At 41.6% G+C, this 16258-nt stretch overlaps 1 protein-coding gene across 8 annotated transcripts in view; it reads right to left on the minus strand.

Annotated features, from left to right (window-relative positions):
• LOC144593494 (signal-induced proliferation-associated 1-like protein 2) overlaps positions 1-16258 on the minus strand; it is a 389226-nt gene that overhangs the window by 16715 nt on the left and 356253 nt on the right. For 7 of the 8 annotated variants that reach the window (XM_078399153.1, XM_078399145.1, XM_078399146.1 and 4 more), the window contains 2 exons: positions 7407-7530; positions 6192-6236 (listed from right to left, as the gene is read on the minus strand). In XM_078399153.1, coding sequence (XP_078255279.1) covers positions 6192-6236; positions 7407-7530 — 169 coding nt within the window. The remainder of the gene's footprint in view (positions 1-6191; positions 6237-7406; positions 7531-16258) is intronic. The other variant, XM_078399151.1, reaches the window with a different exon arrangement.

Consider the following 16258-nt stretch of genomic DNA (forward strand, 5'->3'; position numbering starts at 1 on the left):
ACTATCCAAATGCTCCGCAATTTCGTCTTTTATAATTGATTCCAGCATCTTCCCCACCACTGATGTCAGACTAACTGGTCTATAATTTCCCGTTTTCTCTCTCCCTACTTTCTTAAAAAGTGGGACAACATTAGTTACCCTCCAATCCACAGGAACTGATCGTGAATCTATAGAACATTGGAAAATGATCACCAATGCGTCCACAATTTCTAGCGCCACCTCCTTAAGTACCCTGGGATGCAGACCATCAGGCCCTGGGGATTTATCAGCCTTCAGTCCCTTCAGTCTACCCAACACCATTTCCTGCCTAATGTGGATTTCCTTCAGTTCCTCCGTCACCCTAGGATCTCTTGGCACTAGAATATCTGGGAGATTGGTTGTATCTTCCTTAGTGAAGATAGATCCAAAGTACCGGTTCAACTCGTCTGCCATTTCCTTGTTCCCCATAATACATTCCCCTGCTTCTGTCTTCAAGGGACACACTGGTAGGCTCCAGTACAAGCTGTTCTAAGAATCCATCTCAGAGGCACTCCACAAACTCTCTTTCCTGGGGTCCATTACCAACCTGATTTTCCCAGTCTACCTGCATGTTGAAATCTAGCATTACCTTTGCGACATGCCAATTTTAGCTCTTGATTCAACTTGCACCCTATGTCGAGGCTACTGTTTGGGGGCCTGTAGATAACTCACATTAGGGTCTTCTTACCCTTACAATTACTCATTTCTATCCATACTGATTCTACAGTATGATCCATACTGATCCATACTAATCCATACTGATTTTATTTAGGACAGTAAACTAAACTGATATTTAGAAAGGTACATGGATAGGATTGTTTAGAATGATATGGGCCAAATGCAGGCAGGTGGGACTAGTGTAGATGGGGCATTTTGGTCGGAGTGGGCAAGTTGGGTCGATGGGCCTATTTCCACGCTGTATGATTATGACTCTAACATAAACTTTGTTATTTCCAATGTTTTATAATTATCTCCAATGTTTTACAATTATGCAGGGATAACTACTGGATCTTGCCAGGACTAGAGGGCTTGAGTGTAGCTGGAACATGTTGGCCGGTGTGGGCAAGTTGGGCCGAAGGGCCTGTTTCTACTCTGTATCACTCTATGACGCTATCTCTCACGACTCTTCCAATGTCAGTTGATTCACTGCTTTGCAATAGGGCAATTGCATAATTCAATGAACAATGCACCATTGTGCTTAAATTGTAACCTGTCCCGTCCCTTTATGGTTGCATTTCTGACAAAATAAATTATGAGGTCAATTGGTGGTTAAATATTATGGATCAGAAGTTTGCAAATTGGCAGGTGCTTGTAAATTTTCTGCCTCCGGTTAGAAAAAAACAGCATGAAATGACCGACCCTGTTAAAATATATTTTTGACATTTTGAAGCAATGATGTGTGAAGTGCGACAGACACAAAATGTCACAAGTTTAAATGGGTGTAAAAAGAGCAAGAGAGAGGAGTAAAAATAGGAACTTGGAAATTGATGGAAGTAAAAAAAGACCAAGGTTCTTCCAGCTCACTTGCAACCAAACTGTTGGTTGCTTGGTAGAGTAACAGTGGAGATGTTGACTGATCAAAACAATCAATCTCTTTCAATTAGTCAAGAACAGACATGATGAGAGGAAGACCCAAGTAATGGAAAGTGTGGGAATCAGTTATTCACAATCTACTGTGGTTCTTCAAGCATTGACAATGTCATGTTTCAAATTATTTGCAGTATAAATCTGATTGTGTTAATTTCCTAGAAAAATCTTTAATTTGCATTGAGATATCAAAACTGTTTCATCATATCCATGAGGAGTGTGTCCCTCACTTATTCAATCATTAATTATTTGCTGATTTGTCTTAATTCTACTTCCCACTTCAAATGCATTCTGTGTCCTTTGACTACTGTTCTGGACAAGGGTGAGACTTCTTGCTATGATTGACCATCCACTGTCCCATTTGAATCTGTTTTCCAGTAAAAACATGCCCACTTTATAAAGTCATTCTTCATTGTCCATTGCTACATCTCTCCAGTACAGTACAATGGATGTATAGTGAACTGTACAAAGATCAATAACAATGCAGGCCTTTGGGTACATTTACACATTGTTCAAAATGAGATCCTGATTTGAAAGGAATATGTGTTTTTTATTTAAAGGACTTTAGGGGAGCATTCACCAGAATTACACACAAACATAAAATAGATCCTAATGAAGTCAATGCATTACTCCAAAGACGTACAGGTATGTAGGTTAATTGGCTGGGTAAATGTAAAAATTGTCCCTGGTGGGTGTAGGATAGTGTTAATGTACGGGGATCACTGGGCGGCACGGACTTGGAGGGCCGAAAAGGCCTGTTTCCGGCTGTATATATATGATATGATATGATATGATATTACTATAGGTTTTTAATTAAATCTAAATCAATAAACCAATTACTGAATCAAGGTCAAAATAAATTGGTTGAAAAGCTACAAGAGCAACAACAATTATAAAAAACTCAACCTCAAGCTTGTTTAAGTACTACACAAAGGGATCTGTCAATACCTTTCAAAAGTTAAAAGCACAACTGTCTGTTACAACTGAGGGCTGTTGCATTGTTACACAAAATCAGCATCGCAACAAGAGTTTAACATGATCTGGCAATGCACTCTTCCTATCTAACTTCAAATGGATCCTGCAATGTTGGGTCAATGTCAAAGAGGTGTCAGATAACTGAAGAATGTCTATTTATGTATACGAGTCATCAGAAATTACAAACACGGAAACCTTGATATCTATATACTAAAACTCTCGTTTGTTTGTTTGTTCCTGAACTATAGCCAAAACGGTACACAATAACGCGACAATTTTAGGCCCACCGTACCCGCCATTAGCCTTTGGTGCTAATGAAAGAAGTTTCATTGAAATCGGTGTTATATTTTTAGTTATTCACATTTTAAAGTTTAAATCTATCTCCTAGGGAGGGAGGGAGGAGGATAAGGGGGTTTGAGGGGGATGGAGTGGGGGGGAGGGAGAGAGGGGGAAGAGGGAGGGAGGGAGGAGGGGAGGGAGGAGGGTGGGAGGGAGAGGGTGCTGCACCAATGCAGGAGAGGTTTGGCCCCAACGGGTCCACTTGGTCTAGTAACCAATAAAAGTCAACCGATAGCTCTCAGTAAAGACACATATAGAGCAATATATGCAGCAAGATTAAAAGTATATTGACTTATAGATAGGGTAGTTAGTCAAAATCTTTTTTATGATGGTAGAGGTCTTAATAACATGAGGGCATAGGTTTAAGGTGAGATGTAGGAGTTTTAATGGATTTCGAGGGCTCAGCTGCCAAAGTAAACGGAATCAGATATGTTTAAGTAGCATTTAGACAGATGCTTAAATAGGCAAGGCAGAGAAGAATATAGGCCTAAAGTGGGCAAATGGGATTAGCGTGGATACGTGAAAAAGGTCAGCATTGATGTAGTAGGCCAAAGGAGCTGGTACTGTGCTATATGATTGTAATGATGAACATATAGTGGGCATTGATGAAGCTTCTGATGAGCATTCTACCATTCCTACAAATGTAGGGATGTCTTGTGTTTTTAAACAGAAACTGCACACTCTTTACAATCTGTTAGCAAATCTAACTTTTTTTAAAGTAACAGTACCACTTGGAACATTTGCCCTTGCAGTTTTCAAATGTATACATCTGATCCCTCACAAAGTCAGCCATACTATTTAGCGACTTTTCACAATAGCAACAGGAGAGGCAAGACAGTGCCTCAGCATGGGCGGTACAGTGGTACAGCTGATAGAGCTGCTGCCTCACAATGCCACATCCAGATTTGATCCTGACCTCGGGTGCTATCAGTGCGACTGCATGGGCTTCTTCTGGGTGCCCAGTTTCCTTCCACTCCCAAAGAAATATGGGGTTGCGGATTAATTGGCCTCTGTACATTGCTCCTAATATTTAGAAAGAGGATGAGAGTGTGGGATAACATTAATAACGGGTGATTGATGGCCGGCATGGACTTGGTGGGCTGAAAGGCCTGTTTCCATGCTATATCTTCAAACTAAACTAAGAAAGAAAAGGAGCAGGGTCAAGCTTTGGAACTGAGGAATGTTGAAGCAGGAGCGTGGTTGTGGGGAGGGACTGGAGCCACATTGGCAATGATCACTGACATTTTTAATATTTCCAAAAATCTAATTTTACTAAATACATATGATGGTTATGTATGGAACTTAATGATAGTGTAAAATATGACCACAACTGGCTGCTTTGCATTCCTAATGTTTTCTGGTTTAATTTTAAGGTTATACCCTTTTTAGATTCACCTACAGGAGAAATAGTTTTTCTCTCTCCAACATCCCACAATCAGATTTCCATTAGATCATCCCTCAGATTCAGGCAAATACAACTTTTATGTAACTTATCCTAATGATTTGGAATTCTGAGCCTGGTATCATTCTGCATTAATTTCAGTGACCACACTTCAATGTCTAGGCTGTGACAGTTCTGAAAGAATCGCAGGTTTGTTTAATGAGTCTTCAATTTAGCACTAAGCACTTTGCTTGATATTTATCATTGTATTTCTCTATTTTTAGTTTTTCCAATATTACAGTGCCCTCCATAATGTTTGGGACAAAGACCTATTGTTTATTTATTTGACAGAAGAATTCTCTCTATAATAAAGAAAAATCCCTAAACACCTGTCCGACAGATCAGAAACGCTCTTCAGGAGTCAGGTGTGGATTTGTCAATGACCACTGTCCGCAGAAGACTTCATGAACAGAAATATAGAGGCTGCACTGCAAGATGCAAACCACTGGTTAGCTGCAAAAATAGGATGGCCAGGTTACAGTTTGCCAAGAAGTACTTAAAAGAGCAACCACAGTTCTGGAAAAAAGGTCTTGTGGACAGATGAGATGAAACTTAACTTATATCAGAGTGATGGCAAGTATGGAGGAGAGAAGGAACCCCACAAGATCCAAAGCATACCACCTCATCTGAAACACAGTGGGTGGGGGTGCTATGGCCTGGGCACGTATGGCTGCTGAAGATACTGGCTCACTTATCTTCATTGATGATACAAGTGCTGATGGTAGTAGCATAATGAATTCTGAAGTGTATAGACACATCCTATCTGCTCAAGACCAAACAAATGCCTCAAAACTCATTGGTTGGCGGTTCATTCTACAGCAAGACAATGATCCCAAATATACTGCTAAAGCAACAAAGAGTTTTTCAAACCTAAAAAATGGTCAATTCTTGAGTGGCCGTCAATCACTCGATCTGAACCCAATTGAGCATGCTTTTCATATGCTGAAGAGAAAACTGAAGGGGACTAGCCCCCAAAACAAGCATAAGCTAAAGATGGCTGCAATATAGGCCTGGCAGAGCATCACCAGAGAAGACACCCAGCAACTGGTGATGTCCATGAATCGCAGACTTCAAGCAGTCATTGCACGCAAAGGATATGCAACAAAATACTAAACATGACTACTTTAATTTACATGACATCGCTGTGTCCCAAACATTATGGTGCCCTGAAATGGGGGGATGATGTATAAACACTGCTGTAATTTCTACATAGTGAAACCAAAATGTATAAAAATGGCCTTTATTAAAATCTGACAATGTGCACTTTAACCACATTTGATTTTTCTATTACAAGTCTCAAATTGTGGAGTACAGAGGCAAATAAATAAATGATGGGTCTTTGTCCCAAACATTATGAGGGCACTGTAAACTTTGCATTTATGGACATATCTTAAAAAATGGATTTCAAACCTGTTTTTTTGGGGAGTGGATAACAATGCCTGAATGCTATCAAGTTGCGGAACATGTTTTACTAAATTATATTTTTGATCCAAAGATAACATCCAGATATTCAATGACATTACCATCAAATAATCCCACACCATCAATATCCTGAGTTACGGAAGACCAGAGACTGAACTGGAATTGCCATATACACAATTTTGGCTGTGAAGTCAGCGGCTCGAAATTTTGTGGTGTGTTACTCAATGCAGGAGTATGATGGAATACGTTCCATTGCCTGGATGAGTGCAGTTTTAACAACACGCAAAACGTTTTATACCTTAGAGGACATTACAGCCTGCTTGATAAGCATCCCCCACAACCAGCCACTCACCACCAACGCACAGTAGCAACATTAGTACCATCTACATGATGCACTACAGCAACTCACCAAAACTCCTCAGACAACACTTCCAAAACCCACGAACTCTGCAAGCTAGAAGGACAAGGGCAGCAAAATAATGGGAATATCACCACATGGAAGTTGCCCTTCAAGCCACACACCATCCTGTCCTAGTAATATATTGTTGTTCCTTCACCATTCCTGGACTCTCTCCCTAACAGCTTTGTGGGTATGCCCACAACTCAAGGACTGTAGGGATTTAAGGGGCAGCTCATCACCACCACCTTCTCAAGGACAACCAGGGATGGGAAATTAAATGCTGGCTCAACCTGTGAAGTCACATGTATAAAACATGGGAAGCAAATTGAAAGAGTGGACAAAAATGTGTCCACCATATGGTTGGGGACCAATGGAGGAGTGATGGGCAGGAATGGGGTAGAAATGGGATACCGGGCAATGGAACAGGAAGTTCAGTGGGAAGGGAGGAGGGTAAGAGTGAAAAGTGAAGTGGGTTGGATAGGAACGGGAGGAGGAGTGGAAAGGGAGATGAGCGAAGGGGGTATGGAAAATATCTAGTTGGAGATTCAAAGTTGAACACAAAGAAATTTTATAAATCCACCAACTTTGACATACATGTCTGATAATAATTTTGTCCTTGAATGGTACAATAACAGTTAAAAAAAGAGTAGTTTCTGCTGTGATGTCATAATCTGCAAATATTAAATATTTAAGATATTATCTAAAGCAAACTATATGCTGAACATGAAAAAAATATATATAAATGAATGTAGTCCATCTTTTGCAATGTGCAGGCACACTTTCTGGGACATAAATTTCTGGGATATACAAATATCTATAGATTCTCAGTTGACCTTTTCACAGAGCCCAGGGTCAGATCTCAAACCAGAAGAGAATTGAAGCCACCTCTTTTGTTTATGAATGAGGCTTAATTCATCCTAATGAGGCTGGTAGCTCTGGCTAACAAACTGTCACAGGAGTTCAAACTACGATTAAACCATGCAAACAATGGGTTAATAATTTTATTCAATAAACTATGTGTAAGTATACCAATTACTGAGATATAAAATGCATATCATTTTCAAACTTCCTTTCACAGATAATCTGAATGCTCCTTAATTTACATAAATCAATGGAATGAGGATTGAGGTGAAAAATACATCAGATCTGTGGCAGTGATTTGGCAGAGCTTCAAGCAAGATTATCGTTGTATGTTATGAAACGATGACCTCTAGTTATACCTACCCTGTATCACTGGGGTGATCCTTCCTGTCTGCTTGGCCCAAATGCAGAGATAACTCCTCAGCTCCCTCCATGCTTTGTGCTGACTGCATGTCGTTCAGTGTGCAGAAGGAGGCCACTCGCTGATCTGCAGATGAAGGAACAGAGATGGTTAGAGTACCGCAGTTTCATTTTCAGAAAGAAACAAGAGATTATGGCTATGGCAGTTCAGTCAGGCTGGCCACAAAACCATATAGGCACTACCTCTTCATTCGGTTAATGCCAAAGGCGAGGTAGTGACATTCACAAAGCATTCAATTCAAATCATTCCAAGAACTGAAGGATTTTGTATCAAGGCTATAAGCAGAGGACATCAAAACTCTCAAAGGCTCACTTGTTTTTTGACAGTCACATCTAGAGGCTAGCCCTGAATTCACGTGTCCACACACATCAGAGATAACTGACATATCCATTCTGATTAGTTGTTTCTAATAGGAAACGGAGGCTGTTCTTACTTAAGCCTCTAAAATCCAACAGAATCAGAATAGACATTTTTAGACAGAACTGCCCTTTTACTTCATCTAACCACATTGTTCAATCATACGAGGGTGCCGCAGAACAGACACCACATTTACAGTATGTCACAGCAACTGCAAAATCCCAAGTCACCTCCATGACATGTGTGAAAGTGACCAAGACTGAGATCTTTGACGGGGTTAAAGGTTGAAACTGAAATGAAAGCAACCCTACGCCCTTTCCCATGGCATCCACAGACTCCTGATTACACACGACAGAACATTCCTGAATGTGAATTCAGAGTATGATGGTACTTCCAATGAAAGGTTCTATAGCTACATAATAAGATGCCCTTGAGGTCACTTAATTATATGTCGAGGCTATTAGGCCCAAGTTGGCTGCAAACAAACTATCTTGAAATTAGAAAGTATAAACAGTTGAAAGGTATCATCACGCAACACAAAATTAATCATTCAGCAATTTACCCCAAAGCAAACTATCAAAATTCACTTCAATATGATTAGACCAGAATTCTTCTACTGCCTCTGACAATTGTGGCTCATATGAGAAATTTGTATTTGTGTTTTTAAACTTTTACATGCTTATCACTGATGATCAAATTCCCTCCCTATCTCCTCACACCTCCTGCAGTCTCTCTCCGAATTCCTGCTTGCAGTCTCCTCACGGATTTCCTCCTCACACCTCTGGGGTCTCACTCTTCCCATGTTTCTTCCTACAGTTTCTCCACCTCCTCCCAGTCTTCACACTGACATCCCACTCTCCCTCCACAGTCACCTCACAGCTAGAGTGTTGTCGAGGACCTGCTGATGCTGTTCCCACATGCTGCTCAGACCTTGCATGCTCCCTTCTTCAATCTTTCACTCCCCCAAAGGTGCCTCCTACAGACCTCTCAGGCATCTGAGCTCCATCTTAAGCATCCACCTGAACTTCACATAGCACAAACTTTTATCCAAAATTATACATTCTGCATCTTGCCCTACATCAGCTGCACTCACCCATCACTACTGCTCTGAATAGCATCAGAGTAATTTGAACAGTACAGCACAGAAATCAGCCCTTCGGCCCACCTTGGTATTTTGGTTAGTGTCATTTGCCTGTACTTGGCCTGTGTTCTTCCAAATCCTTCCTATTCATAGTTTTTTCCAAATATCATAGGGGCTGTTGTGGATAAATTGCACACCACACATCCTTGGAGCCACATCAGTTCATTCACTTTAGTTTTATTGGTTGAGGGAGCAATATTCCTCAGGACTCAGAACTTCTCACTTCTTTGAATTGTGCATCATCTACATTCACCTGAAAGTGATAAATGTAATTTCTCATCTCCCCCTGCTCCTTCCTGCTCTGAAACATCGACCAGTTGAGCCTTGAATCTGAGATCTCTCTTAGTTCAACCATTAGGTCCATGTCTAAAGCTTTGATCCATAAGACTGCTATGTTGAATATGGAGTCATAGAGCAGCGCAGCTGACCTAATTTGATTCTCTATACAAAATTCAGTCCTTTTTTCATTAATGGACTCACAGATCCTTCCATTACCACCACCTCCTGCACTTTAGTCTTTACAGAGTGGAAACAGGCCCTTCGGCCCATCGAGTCTGCGCCGACAAGTGTTCATCCCGTACACTAACACTATCCTACACACTCGGGTCAACTTACAATTTACAGAAGCTGATTAACCTACAACCTGTAGGTCTTAGGAGTATGGGAGCACCGGAGAAAGCACATGCAGTCACAGGGAGAATGTACAAATTCCATACAACCAGCATCCGTAGCCAGGAACCAACCCTGGTCTCTGGTGCTGTAAGGCAGCAACGCTACCTTGCTGCCACTTGCCCAAGTCCATCCAGAGTCTTGACTCAACATGCATTTTGATTCCTGCAGTTGTCTTTTCTTTCGCTTCCCTACTCGTTTCCCTGGCCACATCTCACTGCCATCAGTAGATTATCAATATTCTCTTAAGTGCGTCTTCTCACTATCTTATCTATCGTTTTTATCTTGGTTTCATCCACCCCTGGGTACCCCCATTTCTCCAAAACTAGTGCAGTAAATGTGTGATTTTTAAAAAAGGCAGTAAATGGGAAATGGCTCTGTCATAGTGGATGCCTATAGAGCAATTGAAATAAGATAGCCATCTCTTTATATAAAAGAGGATTATATATTCAAACTCAATTGTGGATTAGTGCATAGTAATCGGAAACCCATATGACCACAAAACTTTCAACCAACACAAAAGCATATACTAAAACTCTCATTTGTTTGTTCCTGAACTTCAGCCAAAATGGTACAAGATAGCGCAACAATTTTAGGCTCACCTTACTCACTGTCGACCCTTTGGTACTACTAATGGAAGACGTTTCATTGAAATCGGTTATATTTTTAGTTATTCACATCTTAAAGTTTAAATCTATCTCCTAGGGAGGGAGGGAGGGGGTTGGGGGAGGAGGATAAGGTGGGTTGAGGGGGATGGAGTGGGGGGGAGGGGAAGGTGGAGGGAGGGGGATGAAGGGAGGGGGGAGGGAGGGGGATGAAGGGAGGGGGGAGGGAGGGGTTGGGGGAGGGAGAGGGGGGGGGAGACGGGAGGGGGAGGGGGAGGAGAGGGTGCTGCACCAATGCAGGAGAGGTTTGGGCCCAATGGGTCCACTTGGTTTAGTTTATACATAAATATAATTCCTCCATTGATTGACAGGAACAGATTACTACAGGAAGTTTTGTCAAAAAAATGTGGGGACTTCTTCGTTGAGAAGTATAACAAATGTCGAGGGGCTCTAGAATCAAAACATGTGCTTTCACTTGCTGGAATTTGCTAAATTCATCCAGAATTATTGTTTTTTACAACAGAATTTGATTTCCAGGCTCATCGTTGCCTTTGATGCTGTAAGGGAAAGAGAATATACAGCAAAGTGATTGAACAATAACATGAAAATATAACTTCATGAATAGGATGCCAGAGGTCAAAAGTCATATCCTGGGAAACCATGTTTGACAATGGAATGTGAGCAAGTTATGCCGAGTTAAATAGGGATTAGAATAAATTATTTTGGACCCAACATGATGGAACTAAAACAAATGAAGGAACAGGCTGTCAAATCAATAAAAGGCAGCCATCACTTTATCAATACAACAACTCCATCAGACATATGCATCTCTCAAAAAAAAACCCCACAGGAGTTGGACGCATCCCACGGTCAAATAAACTAGTCAAAAGCTAGTTTGCTAGCTAGAGGTTGTTTACAATATTTGAGCAAAGTGGATTGTTTTGCACAGAATCTGGTTTGCTTTAATATTCATTGAAAGTTTACAATCCCTCCAAACTACATAGCTAATATATTCCTCCGTGACGTCAATACAGTTTCATAACTAGTACTTAATTTGAGCAAAACTAAAGATGATTTCTATTCCCCTCAAAGTTAAAAAAAAGGCAAGTGAACACAGTTGGACGGTGCATTTGGGGATTCAATTGGGTTGTTTGGCTGTGATGATTCTCATAGTTAATCAGCCCCTAATAACCACTGTAAATAAAGAATGGTCACTTCAATAAAGTAAGAGAATTACAGAACCACAGTAAGAATACCCGAGATCACCTGGCTTTGAAAAAGGAAGATAACTGATATCGAGGAACATGATATTGGCGATTTTCCAATCCTGTTACATCTTGTATCAGCTACAATTACGTTCAACTATGTGCTTTGTGGTTTATCCATTCCCAACATCAAACACCAAGGGACAGGATCTGGATCATCATGGAAATCTGACAGAAATCTGAATCGTTTATGGTTCAGCAACAGGTAATTTCACACTGCATTAGACACCAATTTCCCATTCTTTTCTAGCCTTGTAAAAACAGTGCTTGTGACAATTCTAGAGTGATGTAAAACCAAGACAACACAATTGCTCTAAAAAGCATCACACTGTGGGCCTTAGAGTGAGTCCCTGAGCAGCTGAAATATAGTTTATCATTTATGCTGAATCTGTCCAAGTTTCTTCTTGGGCCTCCCAACTTTAAGTTTTATTATGTAAGCAACTATATGCAGTTCAGGTTGCCCCAATACAGGAATGATATGGAAATTTTAGAGAGGGGACAGAAGAGGTTTACCAAAAAGATGCCCGGATTAGAAGGTATTAGCTATAAGGAGAGGTCGAGAGCACTTGGATTGTTTTCTCGGGAGTTTCAGAGGCTGAGAGACCTGTTAGAAGTGACCTATGAGAGACATTTCTAGTGTAGATAGTCAAAGATGGTGTAGACAGTCAGAACCTGTTTCCCAGGGTGGAAATGTCAAAAACTAGAGGGCATAGCTTTAAGATGGGAGGAGCAAAGTTTAAAGGAGATGTGCAGGACATGTTTTTTTTAACCCATGGGTGGTGGTGGTGCTGAAACGCACTGGAGGAGGTGGTGGTGGGGGCAGATATGGCAGTGGTGTTTAAGAGGCTTTGAATAGGCACATAGATAATCAGGGATATGGATCAAATGTGAAATTAGTTGAACTTGCATCATGTTTGGCGCAGACATTTGGGATGAATGACCTATTCTTGTGCTGTCATGTTTCATGTTGAAATATGGACACTGATGCCAAACCCTGAATGTATTGCCTATCCTTCAAAAGAGGGTGATGAGACATCTTCATGAACCTATACTTCCCAGTTTAAAAGGAGGTGATTTCCTTGCAACATGCAAAGTTGTCAATGCTTGACAAGGTAGAAACAGTGATGATACAGTATTTCCCTGGATCCAGATTTTCTAGAACTAGGAATCACGCTCTCAAAATATGACTTCAGGATGGAGATAAGAAGAAACATTTCCATACAGATGAAGTTCGACTAATGATCTCTTATCTGTGGCACACCACAATTGCAGAAAACCGTCAAAGCTTTCAGACTGAATAATGTCAAATCCCACTCCTATCTACCTCATTGGAGACCTTTGAAATTTCTTTAATCAGACTTTATCGGACTTCAATGTTATAAATTTGCTCTAAATATTATACCCTTTATCTTTGCACTATGGACGGTTTGATTGTGTTACATTAACAAATAAAAGCTTTTCACAGTATCTCAGCTCGCCCGCGGGGCCTTCCATCGCCCGGCGCGGCTCGGCCGCTGGACTTAACATCGCCGGCGCGGCTCGGCCGCGGGATGTTTCAGTGCCCGGTGCGGCTCGGCCGCGGGACGTTTCAGTGCCCGGTGCGGCTCGGCTGCGGGACGTTTCTGTGCCCGGTGCGGCTCGGCCGCAGGACGTTTCAGTGCCCGGTGCGGCTCGGCTGCGGGACGTTTCAGTGCCCGGCGCGGCTCGGCTGCGGGACTTAACATCGCCGGCGCGGCTCGGCCGCGGGACGTTTCAGTGCCCGGTGCGGCTCGGCCACGGGACGTTTCGGTGCCGCTCGGCCGCTGGACTTAACATCGCCCGGTGCGGCCGCGGGACGTTTCAGTGCCCGGGGCGGCTCGGCCGCGGGGCCTTCTATCCCCTTGCGGGGGCTGTGCGTGTCGGTTGCCTCGGTAGGGGTCGAGCTGTCTGTCCGTGGGTGCGGGGGGAAGAGAGGGGAAGTTTTGTTGCCTCCATCACAGTGAGGGGGTGTTTGGAGTCACTGTGATGGATGTTTGTGTTGGGGTCGTGTGTCCTGTGTTCTTTTCTTTTTTGCTGTGTCTTGTGACTGCTGAAATTTCGTTCGGTATTTATACCGAATGACAATAAAGTTTTGTTATACTGTTATACTGTTATAATAAACTAAACTAGATTACAGTATCATCGTTTGGTTGAGATCATAAACTGAAACCTCAACCCATTTGACGGATGCAAGAGCCCACTGCAATATTTAAAGAGGGGAGTTCCTGTTCAGCAATTAACTTTCATTTGATGCAATTAAACAACAGCTAAACTGTTAATCGTCTCTATTGATTGTGGAACCTTAAAGTCTATAAATTGGCTGCCACTTTTGTCTACTAACAACAGTGACCACATGTCCATGAAAAATGTCTGATCAGAGAGAGAGAGAGAGAGAATTATTTTATCTATCTGATTGAAAAGATAAGGTGGAGTAGGGACAGGGTTTCTGGAGGGGCTGATGTTATTTTTATGTAAAAGGCAAGAACATTTATCTCACATTGGCTTTTATAAATTAGCGCCCTGCTTTCTGATACCAAGTCGTCACATATCCACACTGCTCGAAGTGCCTTTAAAATTCCCAAAATATGTCACCAAATTTGTACCCTACAACTTCGTGTCTGACATGAATTGCAATGTAATTATTCTGAGCAAAAGAAAATCATAAGATTTCAACCTCACAAGGCAAACTTCATTTGCTCAAAATTAAACTGTTACATTCTTAGATATAATTTTGGGTAGTAATTGCAAAGTCAAGGACATTATGCTGCAGTTTAGTTTAATTTAGTTTAGAGATACAATGAGGAAACCTGCCCTTCAGCACCCGGAGTCCATGCTGACCAATGCCCCCTGTACACTACTTCTATCCTATGGACTTAAGGATAGCGGAGTCAGGGGGTATGGGGAGAAAGCAGGAACGGGGTACTGATTGAGAATGATCAGCCATGATCACATTGAATGGCGGTGCTGGCTCGAAGGGCCGAATGGCCTACTCCTGCACCTATTGTCTATTGACTAGAGCAATTTACAGAAGCCAATTAACCCACAAACCTGCATGCCTTTGGAATGTGGGAGGAAACTGGAGCACATGGGAAAACCCATGCAATCACAGGGAAAATGTACAAACTCTGTACAGACAAGCACCCATAATCAGGATCGAATCTGGGTCTTTGGCACTGTAAAGCAGCAACTCTACTGCTGCACCACCACGCTGCCCTTAAGTCTGAAGCATCTGCAACTATCTTCAGATCAGTCACAATCTTCATAAATGTACATTCTTGGCCTGCTCCTGCCCCCTGTTCAGTGTTCAACCAATGTGATTCAATCCACATAATAGAGATATAAAAACCAAAATGCAGGAAATGCCTAGCCGTTAAGGTGGTAAGGAACACTGCATTTTAGGCATTTACTGCCTTCAGGATTCAGTGTTGAATTTAACAATTTCAGAAAACCGCTCCTTTCAGTTTATATCTGAATTTGCTAGTTTCAGCTAGATGCTGTCTGACCTGATCAGTATTTCCAACACCCTCTTATATTTCTGATTTCCAGTAAGTGCAGTGTTTTTTGCCATACAGTTCCAATTTTGTTTTCTTCCTCTGTTCTCTTCACTTCCTTCGGTTTACACCTCTAGACAGAACATCTGTGATCAACAAGCCTTCATCACCCTCTCTCAGCAGCATCACACCGCTACTAGTATCATCCAATCTCCCCTGGTCTCCACCACATCTGACATTTCCATTATATTATCTACCCTCCCCCGCTCTGCATCTTAAAACATGTTTAATTTCTAACTTTTCCTATTTCTGATGAAAAATCATAAATGTGAAACATTGTTTTTGTTTTTCCCTCCATTTACATGACCACTAAGTTGAGTGTTTCCGGCAGTTATTATTTTGAATTTTCAGAATCTGCAGCTTTTATTTTGGTTTAAAGAGTTATGACTGAGTTTTTAATTGCTTAAAAAAGAGTTATGACTGAGTTCACAAGATACAGCCAAGAATTTGGTATCTACAGAGTCGTAGAACTAGCAGAACTTCCAAGCAAGTTATTCTTGTGATGCTAAAACACTGACAATATGGACCATTTCCCATACAAGTTCGTAGGCTCAAGTCCAGTTACCCATCCCTCAGTCTACTTGCAATTATTAGCAAAATTATGCTGTCTCTTGACAACGATATTCCCTGTGCTTACTAATAATTACTCTCTAATGTTCAACCCAAGGCAATACCAGGACACAACTTCAGATCACATTGATGACAGTTCAAACATCAACATGAGAGCCACATTTCAGAAGTGATGTGATGGTGACCACCCTTGAAATCAAAGCAGCATCTAACCACTTTGTAGGCACTCTTCCTATATCTCTACCCATACCAGAATATAGTTTTGGTCGTGCTACCTGTGGACATGGAATGGTTCTTAATTAGAGGAATTGCAAATGAGGCTATCAACCACTTCAGCGTATCCTAGGCTCAGTAGTTGGCTAGTCCAAATTCCTGAAATGGATACTTTGCCATTTCAGCTGAAGTACAAAATCCACCTGAGAATTTGCTTAAGTGTGGAGTCGCAATGGTAATGATAATTCAGGTCCTCAAGATTAATAGATGGCACACAAGTGTACAGGTTGCCTGATGTATGGAGTTAGGTGCACTGAGGGAATTGTCTAGTTATATCCTTGAGGCTGTACACATGGAATGGTTTTCATCTCAAATTGCAACACCTGACCAGATTCCATTAGTTAG

The sequence above is a fragment of the Rhinoraja longicauda genome, chromosome 5 (genome assembly GCF_053455715.1).
Source record: "Rhinoraja longicauda isolate Sanriku21f chromosome 5, sRhiLon1.1, whole genome shotgun sequence".
NCBI classification, from domain to species: domain Eukaryota; kingdom Metazoa; phylum Chordata; class Chondrichthyes; order Rajiformes; family Arhynchobatidae; genus Rhinoraja; species Rhinoraja longicauda.